General features: G+C 44.8%; 1 protein-coding gene across 3 annotated transcripts; it reads left to right on the top strand.

Annotated features, from left to right (window-relative positions):
- The first annotated feature begins 847 nt into the window (after nt 1-847).
- LOC310832652 (uridine phosphorylase 1-like) lies at nt 848-15,148 on the top strand. Of its 3 annotated transcripts, none has more exons than XM_083714808.1 (8): nt 848-936; nt 6,452-6,517; nt 6,700-6,817; nt 7,192-7,350; nt 8,152-8,266; nt 8,858-9,067; nt 12,309-12,455; nt 14,953-15,148. In XM_083714808.1, the coding sequence occupies exons 2-8, from the start codon at nt 6,468-6,470 to the stop codon at nt 15,090-15,092; spliced, it is 939 nt and encodes a 312-aa protein (XP_083570934.1). In that variant the 5' UTR covers nt 848-936; nt 6,452-6,467; the 3' UTR covers nt 15,093-15,148. The 3 variants fall into 3 exon arrangements, with proteins under 3 accessions (XP_083570934.1, XP_083570936.1, XP_083570935.1); XM_083714810.1 differs by having other exon boundaries at nt 872-936; nt 6,665-6,817; XM_083714809.1 differs by lacking the exon at nt 848-936 and adding an exon at nt 1,125-1,299.
- The last annotated feature ends 863 nt before the right edge of the window (nt 15,149-16,011 follow it).

A 16,011-nucleotide genomic window follows, 5' to 3' on the forward strand; every position in this document is an offset into this window, starting at 1 on the left:
TCACCCTGTATATGTGTGTGTAAATAAACCATCTATCGTAAAGGCACCATAGTCTCTGCTGTACCTCATTTTGAAGGAAACACAAACCCTGGGTACCCCTGGAATCTCTCATCACTCAAGAGATTAGGGTGTCATGCAACAGTATGGTTGTTACGAACCACTGGGGAGTGGTAAACAGCAGTACAGGCAACGACCATTTTAGGCACGTCCAATTGATGTGCGATTGCCTGTGGTGATGTCACCCCCCTCAGGGATGACACCCGGAGCGAACCACCCCCACCACACACCCCTTTCTCCGCCAGTGAGCAGTGGTTAGCCAAGTGTAGGAATGGAAGGAGCACTGCATTTCAGTTCACACTCAGTTTCTCCAATCTGAAATTCAGTTTTCCACGTTTCTGTGGCCATCTGCAATTACATACATACATACATACATACATGCATACATACATACATATACGCCCCCACAAGAAACACTTTTTTTGTATGCAGTTTTTGCAGGCAAATAACTCACTTTTGTTATTTTTACTGATATATTAATGTTGATGCACATTTTCCCTTAGTATCTTCATTTTTGTAAGCATTATTTGGTTGGAGAAGTACACTGCAAAATTCAGAGAAATGCAAATTCCAAAGGATGGTCGTGTTTTGTATTGGCTAGATTTGCCTTTAAATGTGAACTGAATCCCATTTTACACTCATCCCAGTGGAGAGACTTTCTTTGGTCTCTTTGGAACCCACTGCCAGTCTACTCTGGTGGACTCCTCTAAACTCCGGTATTCTGAGAGGGAACAATTTCTGTGATATTATGATGTAATGAGTCGGATGGCCAATCAGATCTTCCGTTGCAGAAAGATAAATAACACCAGGTCAGCCATTGTTTCAGAGGATGCAGGTTGGAGAATTACTTTCAGAGCAAAGGGGCTCTTAGACAAAAAGGTAAATACTATTTTTTATGGCACAAAAATAGTTCACATGCGTCTGTTAGAGAGTTGAGATTTTCTTGATCCATTGATGCTTCTCATCCAGATTAATTGTCAAGGCTTTTTCTCAAAGAATTTTAGGAGTTCTGGTTGGGTGAAGTTGCTGGTCATACTGTCAGTGATCCATAGACAGAGAACTACAATTCCTAAGTGTAATTGAAACAGAGGTTATCCCGGGGCAGGGAAGATTCTCCTCCTTCAAACCCTCCCATAAGATTGAAAACCTAACTACAGCCTACATAGATCTATGGTTTAATATGGTTTAATACTACTGTACAAAATCCTGTAGATCATCAGAAAAGAGCAGGTAGGCCAACAGGTAAATTAAGGCATAGTTTTGCAGTTTAAAACAATTAAAACAATTGTTTGTTTTAAAGAAAGTTGGACTTATTTGACAATGGGACAGAGTGTCTTAGGAAGTTTAGACGTCTTCTTGGCTGGTTTTTAAAGCAGAACCTGCATCACTATCTGCCAGAGATTCTGTAACTGACTTCTGCATTACATACAGATCCTATACTGAACAGGAGGTCAGAGTAGATACGGTAACTTGCAAGGTTGCTTCCAACCAAAGGATGAACTTCCTAACCCACCACAATTTCTGCACAAGGTGATGTGTGCCTTTAACTCTTGACCATATGCAGATTGTAGGGTTAGTTCAGTTGAATGTGCGATTTCCTATACAGAAACCTATCACCAAAGCATTTTATTTATAACCTTGTCACTTATTTACTTGCTTTGTTATTGTTGTAGGTTTGGGGGCTTGGTTGGTTTAGCTGCTATTATCTTATTATTTATTTCTTAAAATTTATACACCGCTTGATTGTTTAAAACAAAAACCTCAAGGCAGTTTAGAGAAGATAATCAAAGAAAAATTTGCAACCCTACTTTAAAACATACGAACGTTAAAATACTAAAACAGATTAAAAGTACCTTTGGTATTGTCAGGGAACTGCCATCGGAGGGACAGGTGGTGGAGAGGCTCCAGGAGAATAGGAGAGACTCTACAGCAGAAGAAGGAACCAGTAGGGGGAGAGCAGGAGTTCCAGCGGAAGGGGAGTCGGGGGAGAGGCTCTGGGATACTTCTAGTGAGTATAGTGAAGAGGTAACAAGACCTCCGTTAGGAACTCCCACCCTTCGCCGGAAACTGTCACGCAGAGAGTCACGAAGGCGCATGTCCGTCAAACAGCTTTTATGGGAGTAAGTTCCGTAGACGCCCACTGTCAGATTCTACCAGCGACTGACGGAGTCATGCTTTGGGGGCTCCGTTAGTGCCTAGGTTTGGGTGACCAGCCAAACCCCAGAGGGATCAAGCTTTTACGCACAAGCAGCTCATTATCCCATCACAGCAATCTGACAGTCTTTGAAAGCAGCTTGTGCAAGCAGAGGGCATCATGAGCGAACCAGCCGGAACCGGAGGAGCTGGAGCTGGAGCAGGTCCAAGCCTGGAAGAAAGGTACAGGGCGTTGGAGGTCCAGCTCGCGCTGCAAACGGCGAGGCTCAAGGAGAGGAGGGCTCAAGATGCGGATAAGGGAAAAACCACCCCACTTGCCAGAAAGGTGCCTGGATTGGTGCAGAAATTTGGGGGGGATCCCAGGAACTATCAAGCCTTTAGGACAGAGATGCAATATGCTCTCAATCTACTGTTTGATGACTTCCCCGATGAGAACTCTAGAGTGGCGTACGTGATTGGCCATCTAGAGGGAGGGGCGAGGGACTGGATTAGGCCCCTGATGGCAGCCAATAATGAAATCTTAAAGGACACAATGAAATTTTTTCGCGCCATGGACTTGATGTTTTCCAGCGAGATTGAGCAAGGGGTGGTGCGCAGGCAGTTAATGGCGTGTAAACAGGGGGGCCGATCTGTACGTGAGTACTGGACTGAGTTCACCATGCTGATTCATAGACTGGGGTGGGACCTTGCGAGTGAACCTATTCAAATGCTGTTTGAAGAAGGGCTCTCTCCGGCAGTGAAAGATGAACTTTCCCTGGCGCCTAGGGCGGAGTCTATGGACCAGCTGACTAAATCTGCGCTGTCCATAGGAGCGCGCCAGGAAGCCAGAGCTTTGGAAAAGCGGGAAGGAAAGGGGGAACGTTGGAAGGACTTCCGCATTCCGGAGATTCCGGAGCAGCCTTTCCCGCCAGCAGAGCCGATGGAACTTGGAACAGCGCGCGCGCGCGCAGTTTCAAACACCAGTGAGGGGCGGAAGAAGGAGGGAAAGAGCGCCAAGAGATGTTATCTCTGCCAACAGCCAGGTCACTTTGCCAGAGTCTGTCCGCAAAGGAAGGAATGGCAAGGGATGGCGGGAACTGTTGGGGGAAAGGAGGAAGAAGAAATCAAGGAGCAACTTTTGCACGTAGATCTACAACAACCAATGAGGGTGGAGACTGACGCGTCAGACCGAGCGGTGGGGGCCGTGCTTCTCCAGCCGGGAAAAGATACGTCCGAATGGAGACCGTGTGCGTTCTTCTCGCGGAAGTTGAACAAATCCGAGAGGAACTACACAGTATACGACCGAGAACTGCTCGTCATTCATGAAGCATTCCGGAGGTGGCGGCACTTGCTGATTGGGGCGCAGCACAAGGTTCAAGTCCGAACTGACCACAAAAATCTGGAATACTGGAGAACAGCACGAGTGCTGAACCAGAGACAAGTGAGATGGGCCCAGGAGTTCTCCAAATTCCACTTTGAGATTCGTTACGTGCCAGGCTCCGAGAACGTGAGGGCGGACGCTCTCTCCAGGAAACCTGAGTACTTAGAGGGGGAGGGAGCGCCTGAGGCAAGGCATGTAATCCCTGAAGACCGCTGGGTGTGTGGGGCGGCATTGGTGGGGCAGAGGGAACTGATAGAGGGTACTGAGAACGATGAATACGCCCAAGAGAAATTCAGAGAACTCAGGAGGACAGAGGAGAACACAGGGGGGTTTGAAGAAAAGAACGGGGCGTTGTATTACAAAGGGGCACTGTACATACCAGATGGGGAACTGAGGGGCAGAGTACTCAAGCAGTTGCATGACAGCCCCACAGCGGGGCATTTTGGACAGCACAAAACCATGTGGTTGGTTACCAGGGAGTTTTGGTGGCCCAAGGTGAGGGAGGACGTACGGGAATATGTCAGGGGTTGCGACAGGTGCCAGTGAGCAAAAGGGAGAGGGTGGCGCCAGCGGGGCTATTACAACCCTTACCCACACCAGAAAGGCCATGGGAGGCAGTATCCATAGATTTTATGACGGACCTGCCAAAATCCAAGGGCAAAACAGCTGTCATGGTGGTGGTAGATCTATTAACTAAGATGTGTCATTTTATAGCCTGTTCCCATGTGGTCACCGCGGAGGAAACCGCCAAGTTATTTGTAGAGCATATTTTCAGGTTGCATGGCGCCCCCTTGAGAGTGGTCAGCGACAGAGGGAAACAGTTTACTTCCAGGTTCTGGAGGAAACTTATGAGCTTACTGCACGTGGAACTCAATTTCTCAACTGCCCGGCACCCAGAAACAAATGGGCAAGCGGAAAGGGCAAACGGGATTTTACAACAATACCTGAGGTGTTATGTAAAAGACAGAGAAAATGATTGGGTAGATAAGTTACCTCTGGCAGAATTTGCCTACAACAACGCGGAGAACGTGTCCACAGGGATGAGTCCTTTTCTGGCAAATTATGGGTGTCATCCCCGGGCATTTCCAGGAGAAGGAGGGGAGAGGTGGAGCGTGCCGGCGGCGGAACACTTTTTTGAAGAGATGGAAGCGATCCACCGTCAGCTTCAACTTAACTTAGAGAAAGCCAAGGAGGAATATAAGAAACAAGCAGACAGAAATAGGAGGGAAGGTGAAACTATAAGGGTGGGAAACCGGGTGTGGCTATCCACCCAAGGACTACCGTTCAAGGGAGGGAGTAAGAAATTGATACCCAAAAGATTGGGACCCTTTGAGGTCATACAGCAGGTCAACCCAGTAACATTCAAACTCAGACTGCCCAGTCACATGAAATTGCACCCAGTATTTCACAGGTCATTACTGTCGCCGTACCGAGAGGGACGTGAGTGGGGGGAGCGTGAGAGAGAGGTCACCCAAACGCCCGTGATAGAAGAGAGAGAACGCGACATGAACGTGGCAGGAATCATTGATTCCAGGTGGAAGGGGAATCAGGTGGAATATCTGGTAGAATGGGAGGGGGAAGTTGAGTCGGAAAACACTTGGGTACCAGCAGAGTTAGTCAAGGACGAGGTTTTAATAGAAACATTTCATCAGCGTTTCCCAAAAAAACCGCAATCCGTGGCACGATTTAGAAGGGAACACTTTGGGACCACCGATGAGGAAGGGGAATTTGAAGGGTTCCCAGAGTCAGGGGTGGGTGAGGAAGCCGACTCCGACGAAGAAGAGGAAGACGAGGAGAGAGACGGTACGCCGTGGTTAGAAGTGTTTGAATCCTCGGACGACGAGGAGAGTTCCTTCAGGGGCTTTCCGCCCTCACTGCCAGTGGGAGAGGAGGCGGGGGGGTGAAGGGGGCCCTGGGGGGGAGGTGGATGTCAGGGAACTGCCATCGGAGGGACAGGTGGTGGAGAGGCTCCAGGAGAATAGGAGAGACTCTACAGCAGAAGAAGGAACCAGTAGGGGGAGAGCAGGAGTTCCAGCGGAAGGGGAGTCGGGGGAGAGGCTCTGGGATACTTCTAGTGAGTATAGTGAAGAGGTAACAAGACCTCCGTTAGGAACTCCCACCCTTCGCCGGAAACTGTCACGCAGAGAGTCACGAAGGCGCATGTCCGTCAAACAGCTTTTAAGGGAATAAGTTCCGTAGACGCCCACTGTCAGATTCTACCAGCGACTGACGGAGTCATGCTTTGGGGGCTCCGTTAGTGCCTAGGTTTGGGTGACCAGCCAAACCCCAGAGGGATCAAGCTTTTACGCACAAGCAGCTCATTATCCCATCACAGGTATTTATCATTGCGTCCCTTCCAAGCCTGTTGTTTTATACTTGTCTAAATTTTTGGTCACACTTCTTTCTTTGCTAAGTTAACAGTCCTTGCCCAGTCCGTTAAGCAACCTTTTTGCACATCTAAAGAATTGGTCAATACAGATGTGTTGCCATAGAAACAGCTAGCTAGTGATACCTCCAGAAGTGGGAATAGGTCCCTCACCTCACCTGGCAGCTTTTTTCTTAGTCTGGTCTGGAACTGAGAAGCTTGACTTGCTCTCTTCTGTTGGAGCCAAAGCTATAACTTTGAGGGCCTTCCTAGAAACCTTAATGGAGTAGCAAAATCTGCCATGGTGCTAATGACAAAGGCACCTCCATCTTATGCTCTTGTTGTTTATATGTGTAAATGAATAAAATCATATATCCTAAGGACATCACAACCAAACCATGGGAAAGTGCAGGCATCCTTGGAATCTCTCACCACTCAGAACCTGGGGCGTGCATAACAGGATAATAGTAGGTCTCTAAAGATGCTGGTTTATCTCCAATATTTTTCTTCTTCAGCCTCTGGCCACACAGAATGGCTTCTACAGGCACAGATAAGAAGGCAGAGGGAGAAAAGCCTTCAAAGTAAGTGTAAAAAGTGTTATGATCCAGTTGGATTAACTGAGATGATCAGTTGGCTTTAGAATACCAGGCTTGGATCAAGGCTATAATTAAGAGGTCATGGCACTCATCTTGCTGTTTCCTTAGACGTTACTTGTTTTTGTGCCATAGCTATGATCTCATGCCCATCTACTCTGCATTGATAGAGAAACCGCCATTCGTGTCTCCAACCCCCACCTTCAGAAGATGAAAGAGGACGTCCTGTATCATTTAGCTCTTGGAACTGGGACCCACAATTTACCTGCCTTGTTTGGAGACGTGAAGGTAAGAAAATAAACGGTGTGTCAGAACACTGAATCATTAAACTCTGTCTCTGATGATTGAAAAATGGATTTGGGAGAGGTACTTAAGGAACACCTGATTACCTAAGGATGGAACTACATTGTTTGGCTGGAGAGCTACATTGCAAATTCTGGATTAGTGTGAATTTTAATAGCGAGCTGTGTTTCACTTCTATTGTTTCAGAAGGTGTGACTTTGGTAGGTTCACCTTTCAGTGTGAACTGAATTGATTTCTCCTGTCTAATATATAACACCAGTAGCATTTTACAGAATAGCTAGATCTATCTGCATTTAGCAGACTAAGTAATGTTATAAAAAACCTTCCTTTTTCTTTCTTTGAAACGCCATTGGGTCTAGTTTGTATGCACTGGTGGAAGCCCTTTGCGGATGAAAGCTTTCATCACATCTATTGCTAAGGAGCTGGCCATCGGGAGCCCGGCCTGCGACTTGCCCAACATCTGTGCTGCGACGGATCGGTACGCCATGTACAAAGCTGGCCCTGTGCTAGCACTTAGCGTAGGTACACAAGCTGTTATCTTACTTATTTACTGCATTGAGTTTAACTCTCACCTTTCCTCTGAGGATCTCAGGGTGGTGTACACACTCCCAGTCACATCCTCACAACAACCCCATGAGGTAGGCTAGGCTGAGAGTTGCTGACTGACCCTGAGCTTCTGCTACTCTTCAGCTTTCATTTCCATTCTGCCATTGATGTTGCTGTACTTCATGAATGGCAGATCTGCTTCGAAAAACATTTTTGAAGGGAAGGATGGAAATAAATAAATATTAAAGAGTTCAGCCAGGTCTGTTTATTACATTTACCATATTTTTCCATGGATAAGACTAGGTTTTTTTCTTTTAAAAAATGTCAAAAATTTGGGGGCATCTTATACACGTATACATCTCCCCCCATTTTCTTAAATCGGAGTCCCCCAAAGTAGAGGGTGCCTTATACATGGGGGCGTCTTATAGACAGAAAAATACGGTCTCCAAGGAGCTCAAGGTGGTGTCTGTAGGTCTCCTCTTCCTCATTTCATCCTCACAACCACCATGTGAGGGAGGTCAGGTTGAGAGTAAAGGACTGACCCAAGATCACTGTGAGTTTTGTAGCTGGGTGGGGATTCGAACCCTGGCCTCTCCCAGGTTCTAATCCTACACTCTGACCGCTACATCATGCTAGCTTTCTTGGGAGCACAGATACTTTAAAAGCAATTATATCTCTGTTCCTGATATGGGGGGTGGGGGAGGAACCAGAGCTATTTGGTATATTTATCTTTAGTGGGAAACCCTTCTTCTAATTTTGTTGTTCCTTTTCAGCATGGGATAGGGATGTCTTCCATTGCAACTATGTTGCATGAGCTCATCAAACTTCTGCATCACGCTAAATGCTCCAATGTCATCATTATTCGCATTGGCACATCTGGCGGAATAGGTATTTCCTCTTATAATCTTTCCCCCTCCCCCTTCTAAATAAGTGTTTTTGCGGTTGATGGCTGTGGTGCTTAGATCGAACCAGGCTCCCTAAAATCACTATGGGAAATCTATAATGTGAAATTGATATTACAGACTGGTGAAAACTTTTTGGGGGGGTCCCTTTTAAGTCGGTGCCAGCTAAAATGAAAAGTCATTTCACAGGTGGCAATATGCACCCGTGGACTTGGAAGGCTTTAAAAAAGAGAATTAGAGAAATACGTGGATGAAAAGGCATTTCCAGAAATTGAAGGCTCAGTTTTGTTTTCAGATCAGCTGCTTCTTGATATAAATACAAATAATGTCTATGTTATATTACCAATAAAAATCAACAACAACACGTTTACAAAATCCCAAAGTGCAAGTGCAATGAATCCTATCAGACACCAGTGTCAGATCACTGGTAAAAAGGTTGTTTCATCCATGAATCTAAATTCTGTGCTCTTTTGCATCAAGTGGATATCCATCAAATGGAAAACATCATATACCATATATATATATATTGTGTGTGTGTGTGTGTGTGTGTTTGTGTGTGTGTGTACTATACACACAGGTTTGGAGCCAGGATCTGTGGTGATCACCAAACAGGCTGTCAATGCCTCTTTCAAGCCTCAATTAGAACAGATGGTCCTAGGGAAGTCTGTACTTCGCAACACAGACCTCGATGAGAAGTTGGCTGAGGAACTGCTGGAATGTGGCAAGGAACTGCATCAGTTCAACACGGTCATTGGGAACACAATGTGCACCTTAGATTTCTATGAAGGTAAGACTGCAGCAATGCAGCCCCATTGGTCTGAATACTGTGTCTCAGGCAGGAATGGGGGGGAAATGTGATTCAGTTTGAAGTTGCTCAATCCTATGACCCTGTTCTGTCTCATTCACGCATTGCTAGCATTGCTTAAAAGGTAAAATAAAACATACAGACATGGGCGTAGCTAGGATTTTTGATAAGACGGCAGGCCTTTGGGGGGGGCAGAACCTCAATTAGCTATGTATTTTTATTGATCTTTATTGATTGGGGGGCAGCTGCCCCTCCCCGCCCCCACTACGCTCCTGCACACAGAGGTCCCATTAGTAAAGAAGAAAAGATTTTTATCTTAGTTACTTCCTATTCCAAGGATGACTTTGGATTCTACATTACATGAGTGGAGCATCCTTGTGCAACAGAGACAGACCCTCCAACATTCCTCAGGTGAAAATAGGGACATTCTATTTTACATCCCTGTGCTCCCCCCCCCCCCAATGCCTCCTCCTCTGAGGCTGGAGCAGGAACACAGACACAGTGACCGAACAAAGCAAGCTGGAGCCAAGCGACTGTAATGTTGCCTGCTGTGTCCTGTTGGAGAAGAGGCAAAGGACCACCTTTATATCCACTCAGCTGGCCACCATTTGCTTTTATGACATCACAGAGCATCCTCAGCCAATGGCAACGGGTGGGGCGGCATCATTATAACCTCTTCAGGCCTCTCAATTGTGGGTGCAGCTCAGCAGAGATTGATCTGTTCCCAGGGCTTTTTTTCAGGGGGAACTCACTGGAACTCAGTTTCGACACCTCTCAGGGGGTGCCATTGTCATTGCCATTGCCATTCTCAGAGAACGAGGGAGGTGTTCATGGTGAGTTCCAGCACCTCTTTTTCTAGAAAAATAGCACTGTATGTTCCCTTGGTTATTGTTAAAACTATTTATAGGTGAGAGAAAGAGCTGGGAGGAGGAGGAGCTGGAGGAGAAGCAGCGGCTCCAGCTAAGCCCGGTCTGAGGCGAGGCTCTGTGGCTCTTCCACACTTTCAGCCCCTGCCTGCCTTTCTCTCTCACTTGCTTTTGCCACCTCTTCTTGTTGGTGGCCAAAGTCAGCAAGAAGGAGCTCAACTCCAACCACGATGGGGCTGATGAGATCTCAGACAAAGAGCAGCAGGAAGCAATTGCACATGCTTGTTTACAAAGCTATGGTACTACCAACCTTACTGTGTGCTTGTGAAACATGGACCACTTATAAACGCCATCTCCAACTCCTCAAATGATTCCATCAATGGTGTTTCCTAAAAATTTTACACATCACCTGGGAAGACAGGCAAACTAATGCAAGTGTACTGGAAGAAGCAAAGATCACCATTGTCAACATCAATTTTGTTGGACTGGTCATGTTGTGCTGATACCTGATTATTGTCTTACAAAGCAACTACAGTGGTACCTTGGTTTACAAACTTAATCCATTCTGGAAGTCTGTTTTTAAACCGAAACCGGTCTTAAACTGGGGCGCTCTTTCCCTAATGAGGCCTCCCACCACCGGTGCCCTTCCACCATTTGGATTCCGTTCTTAGACCGAGGTAAGGTTCACAAACCGGGACACTACTACCAGCTTTGCAGAATTCGTAAACCAAATCATAAACAGGACTGTTCTTAAACCAAGGTACCACTGAACTCTATTCCGAACTTAAAAATGGAAAGCGTAATGCTGGTGGTCAACAAAAGTGGTTCAAAGACCCTCTCAAGGCAAATTTTAAAAAATGTAGTATAAACACCCACAACTGGGAAACGCTGGCCTGCGAGCGCTCCAATTGGAGAGCAGCCTTTAACAAAGGTGTCATGGACTTTGAAGATGCTTGAACTCAGGATGAAAGGGAGAAGTGTGCTAAGAGGAAGGCACACTTGGCAAACCCTCACCATGATCAACTCCCACCTGAAAACCTATGTCCCAACTGCGGAATGATGTGTGGATCCAGAATTGGCCTCCACAGTCACAGACTCACTTTTAAGACCATATTTATGGAAAACAATCTTACTCAGCTACAAGTGATCACCAAAGAAGAAGAAGAAGAAAGATTGATGACGTACAGAATAAAATAGACAGACTGAATGAACAAGCCAGTGAGGAAATTTTGAAAGTAGAACAGAAGTACAACAAACTCTGCCAACCATTCTTGCCAAACTCTACCAAACTCTGAGCACAGGTGTTGATGCTGGCAAGGCCACACTCCTGTCAGCAATTCTGCTGCAGCATCCTGCACTAACTGCAGCTTCCTTATCAAGCATGAGGAAAACCCCACACAAAACACATTGCAATATCCAGTCTCGAAGTAACCAGCACATGAACTACTGTGGCCAGACTTTCCCAATCCAGGAATAGCCAGTGGCATAGTGTGGGGGGTCAGGGGGTGCCGGCCGCACCGGGCACAACATCTGGGGGTTAGGGTTAGGGGGCGCAAATCCACAGGTTAGGGGGTGCAAATTACTTGCCTTGCCCCGGGTGCTGACAACCCACGCTATGCCACTGGGAATGGCCAAATTCAGGAATAGCTGCAGCTGGTAAAAGGCACTTCTGTTTGATGTGGGATTGTCTTTTCTTTTAAAATTGATCTGTAAGCTGCTCTGGGAGCCTTTGGTGTAAAACACCAGTGGGGCAAAAAATATTTAAATAAAGAAATTGACATTCCGAAAAGCTTAGGTGGGAATAAGGGAGAAGAGAGAGCACAAGGAAGCGGTGGAGCTTAGGGGTTTAGTGGGAAACCACAACAGGCATATTCCCCTGACAAAGGCTAGATATCCCACAGGGTCCCTTCCAACAGAATGATTCTGTGATTCTAAGTCTGGAAATTGGAAGTGAAAATGAATGCCTTAACCAGGGTGGTCAGAAATCCTCTGAAATCTACTGAATATGGAAACAGTCATTTTCCCCCCATAGAACTCTGGGGATTGTAGTTTGTTAATGGTGCTAAGAACTGATTCTATCCCCTTCCCAGAGCTACAGTTCCCAGAATTCACTCCTTTAAGATGCAAAAGGCTAATCAATTAAGGTCATAACCTTGACAAAGGAACTGGCCTGACTGGTTAAGCGAGCTTCCTAGTTTTCTATACATAGGATTAAAGATTAGGAAACGAACCACAGGTGTCATCCAGACTGACCCCCCCAACCCATAACTATCAAAATATGAGGTTGAGGTATTGTTAAATGTGATTTTTTCTCTGTGTGCAAGGTGTGTCAATAATATATGATGTGATATTTTTAGGTCAAGCTCGCCTTGATGGTGCTATCTGTTCCTACACGGAAGAAGACAAAATGAAATATTTAAAGGCAGCTCACAAGGCTGGAGTAAGAAATATCGAGATGGAATCTGCCATTGTTGCAGCAATGTGCAATCTTAGTGGTATCAAAGGTAACTCATGCAGACAGTCTTGATGCATCTGCTGTAGAAATGGTCAAACTTTGACCTATGAATTCCAGCCTCTCAGGTAGCTGCTAGCTAATGCTCAATTCCTATTAAGGTGATACTTTGATCTGGCAAACCAAAATTTCTCAAAATAGTGTGCATGCTTTTGAGTTCTCCATAGTTCTTCATCAGGGTTGCTGGTGGACAAAATTTGTTGATGGTGATACCAAGAGTGTATCAGATATATCTGGCAAGTTTTAAAGGAGAATGTGGGAGGATACATTCAAATGAGACTCTTTACATGCTTGTATCAGATTGCATCAAATCATCCTGGGAAGAGGACGGTGGCCTACTTTACACATAGTGTTAAACTGTGGTTTGTTTAAGCCAGGGACGGTTAGCCACTTTTTTGTCCAGCAGGCCAGAACAAAAAGTAGTCACCCTTTCTTGGGCCACTTTTGATAGGTGGGCAGCTCTGATGTCATATGATGTCCGGTGGTTCTGAGCCCTCCAGAAAGCAGTGGACCTTGCATTAAGTGCCAAATCTAAAGTGTTGAATGTAAGCTGTCTTGGAAGGGAACAGCCCCCTTCCTAAATCTGCATCAAAGTCTTTTCTATCATGCCACCTCTTACTCGCTTTTTCTCTAAACTAAAAAGTCTCAAACACTGCAGCCTTTCCACATAGGGGATTTGCTCCACCCACTTGATCATTTTGGTTGCCCTTTTCTGAACCTTTTCCAATTGTACAATATCCTTTTTGAAGTCAAGTGACCAGAACTGGTATTAATACTAATTATATTACTACTACTACTACTGCTACTGTAGCACCCTGCTTGTGGTTAACGCTTAGCTGGAATGAAATATTCAACGCAGCAATAGAGAAATTAAAATAATAATTTATTTGTCAGACAAATAAATGAGAGGCTCAGTGGTATATGGTTACCAAGCTCTGGCCTGGCCTCTTGCCATCCTGGCCAGCACTTATATTCCCTTAATCCAGCCCCCTTTGCTCCTCCTGTGGCTGCCTCTGTCCAATCAGCCTGGTTGAATATTCCTATTGGCTGTTTGCTAGAACCAATCACAAAAGATACACCCATATCCTCCTGTCCTTATAAGGGAGACAAAGAGCTATATATATGACAAATAAGTAATAATATATCTTACATGGAATCTTAATTACCAGCTCACCTCTTGCCCTCCTTGCCCTATTGCCTTCTAAAACAAATGTTTAATCTTACATTTTTATGTTCAACAGATGTCAAGGATCTTGAGTTTCACATTAATATTGAAAGATTTCCTTCATTTGAAAGTTTCTAAACAAATGCCTGACAACCATATATCAAGAGTGCTTGGATGGCGTCTTCTGTCTGGCAGGGGGGCTAGGCTGGTGGCTGACTTAATTTCAGGATAAATACAACTCTTACAACCATATGAAATAAGAATCTAGCATTCCTTAAATCCTTTGCATAATTACATTTAAGCCAATATATTTAAGCTAATATATTTCATTCATTTATCATAGGTAGCCTTTTAAAAGAATAAAGCTTCTCAAAGTAAAAAGGAAGGAACTCAGTAAAAAAACACAGCTTTTAAAATAAACCTCTTCAGTGTACACCTCCCCCCTTTCCCCCTCCTTTCCCAGCCAGCTAGATGCTTCTCCCATTAGCTCTTCCCAACATTTATTGCCTTTTTTAACTCTCTCAGTTTAAGAAAGAAACAGCTTTAGAAAATTTCCCAAAAATGCTCTCTTTTCTTCTAGCCAAGCCAGTTGCCTTTTTCACTGCTCTTGGCCTTTCAACCTTGGAAAGAAGATCTGGCTCATTTTACTGGGAGGCACATTGGTATTATTTTACTTATTTACCCATTCTTAATTGTGTTTTTTCAGCCTTGGGGCAGCATATGTAATTCTCCCTTTTTATGACTTTGAGAATTGTTTTTCTACTATAAATCAATGGGGCCCCCCTTGTCTTAGGAGAAAAACCTCTTGCCAAGGTTCTTTCTGCCTGGCATGAAACATTTGAAAATCCTTTTTTAAGCTCATTTTTAAATACAAGCCTTGATTGCAATATATAAGCTTTGATAAAAATGCAGGCTTATGATTAGGTGCCTCACTACTGCTACTACTACTAATAATAATAATAATAATCTTGACTAGCATGAAAACAGAATTTGGCCTTTTGCATATCTTCAAGACTTGAATGCTTTTAAATGTGTAGTGGGTAGGAGTGGGCTTATTGATTTAATTTTGTTCTTGCTTTTATTACATATCTTGTGTTTTTTTATCTTGTATTTTTATGATGTGAACCGTTGTGAGATATATGGATGAAGAGCACTATACAAATTTTAATAATAATAATAATAATAATAGGGAAAAGGGGGGGAGTGTTAAATGACTATCACAGCAGCATTAGGCAGGCAAGAGAAGTTGGCTTCTGGCTTCTTCTCTTGTGTTCCCTGAAGCCACATTTTAGGTCCTCTCCTGTTTTCTTTCACTGACCTCTAGGTGCTGTGGTCTGTGTCACACTCCTGAATCGACTTCAAGGGGACCAGATCACCAGCTCCCATGAAGTCCTAGTTGAATACGAAGAGAGACCCCAGAAGTTGGTGGAGCAGTTTCTTAAGAAGCGTCTTGGGGGGAAGTGACATGTCTTCTTCTTTAAACTTCTCATTTTCATTAAAATCCCGTGTTCCTTCACAAACTCATTTATGCCATTTCTTCCACACCCTATTGCACTACAGTTCATGCTTCATATTATCCATATTCCTCATTCACGTTATCATTATAACTGGAAACGAGAGCAAAGCATGACGAACACACAATAAACCTTGGGTCTGGTTTGGAAGATTCAGCTGGTGCAGAAGCATCTAGCAGACATGTGACACCATTGTTAAATAGCCTTACTGGCTGCCCATCTACCATGGAAATCCTTGTATTATTTTACCATGTCCTGAACTACTTAGCTCCATGGTACCTCAGGGACCACCCAAAGCCTTATTTCCCAGCTCAACCACTGAGGTTATCTGTTGTTAGTTGTTTCCTGAACTGGTGAGGCTCATCTGAGGTCAACATGAAACAGAGCCTTCAGTGTTATAGGTCCAGTTTTGCAGAATGCTCTTCCAATAGAGATGTAACAGGCATTTTCTGTTTTAACTCTTAAACACCTGCTGCAAACTTTTCTATTCCGCCAGGCCTATGCAGGCAATTAAGAGTGCATCTTTCTGTGTTTTTATCTGTAAGTTGCCTTGAGTCCCAGCAGGGAAAAAGACATATAATAATATTAATAATAAAAGTAGCTCCCTCTGATGAAGGTTTCTCCCCCGCCTTTTTACGATTTTTTAAGGTTTGCAATTATTGGGCTCTACCACCCTTCATTCAAAGTTCCAGGGTGCTTCACAACAATTGGCAATAAATACTGGAGCATAGGTTTTCTCAGGTGCCCTAGAATGCCAAGTCCTGGTGCCTGTCCTGAAGAGGGCCTATAACCTTTATTGCAAGTGCCTCTTTGCTGCACATTAGCTCAGAAGAAGGTCCAGCTGTGTTCCACACCTCAAAATTACACCT

This window comes from Podarcis gaigeae (assembly GCF_964106915.1).
Source record: "Podarcis gaigeae genome assembly, chromosome: 15".
NCBI lineage: Eukaryota > Metazoa > Chordata > Lepidosauria > Squamata > Lacertidae > Podarcis > Podarcis gaigeae.

Coding starts and splice junctions, on each gene's coding strand:
- LOC310832652 (XM_083714808.1), top strand. CDS start 6,468: ATGGCTTCTACAGGCACAGATAAGAAGGCAGAGGGAGAAAAGCCTTCA. Junction 6,518..6,699: donor GAGGGAGAAAAGCCTTCAAA/GTAAGTGTAAAA, acceptor CTGCATTGATAG/AGAAACCGCCATTCGTGTCT. Junction 9,068..12,308: donor CACCTTAGATTTCTATGAAG/GTAAGACTGCAG, acceptor TGATATTTTTAG/GTCAAGCTCGCCTTGATGGT.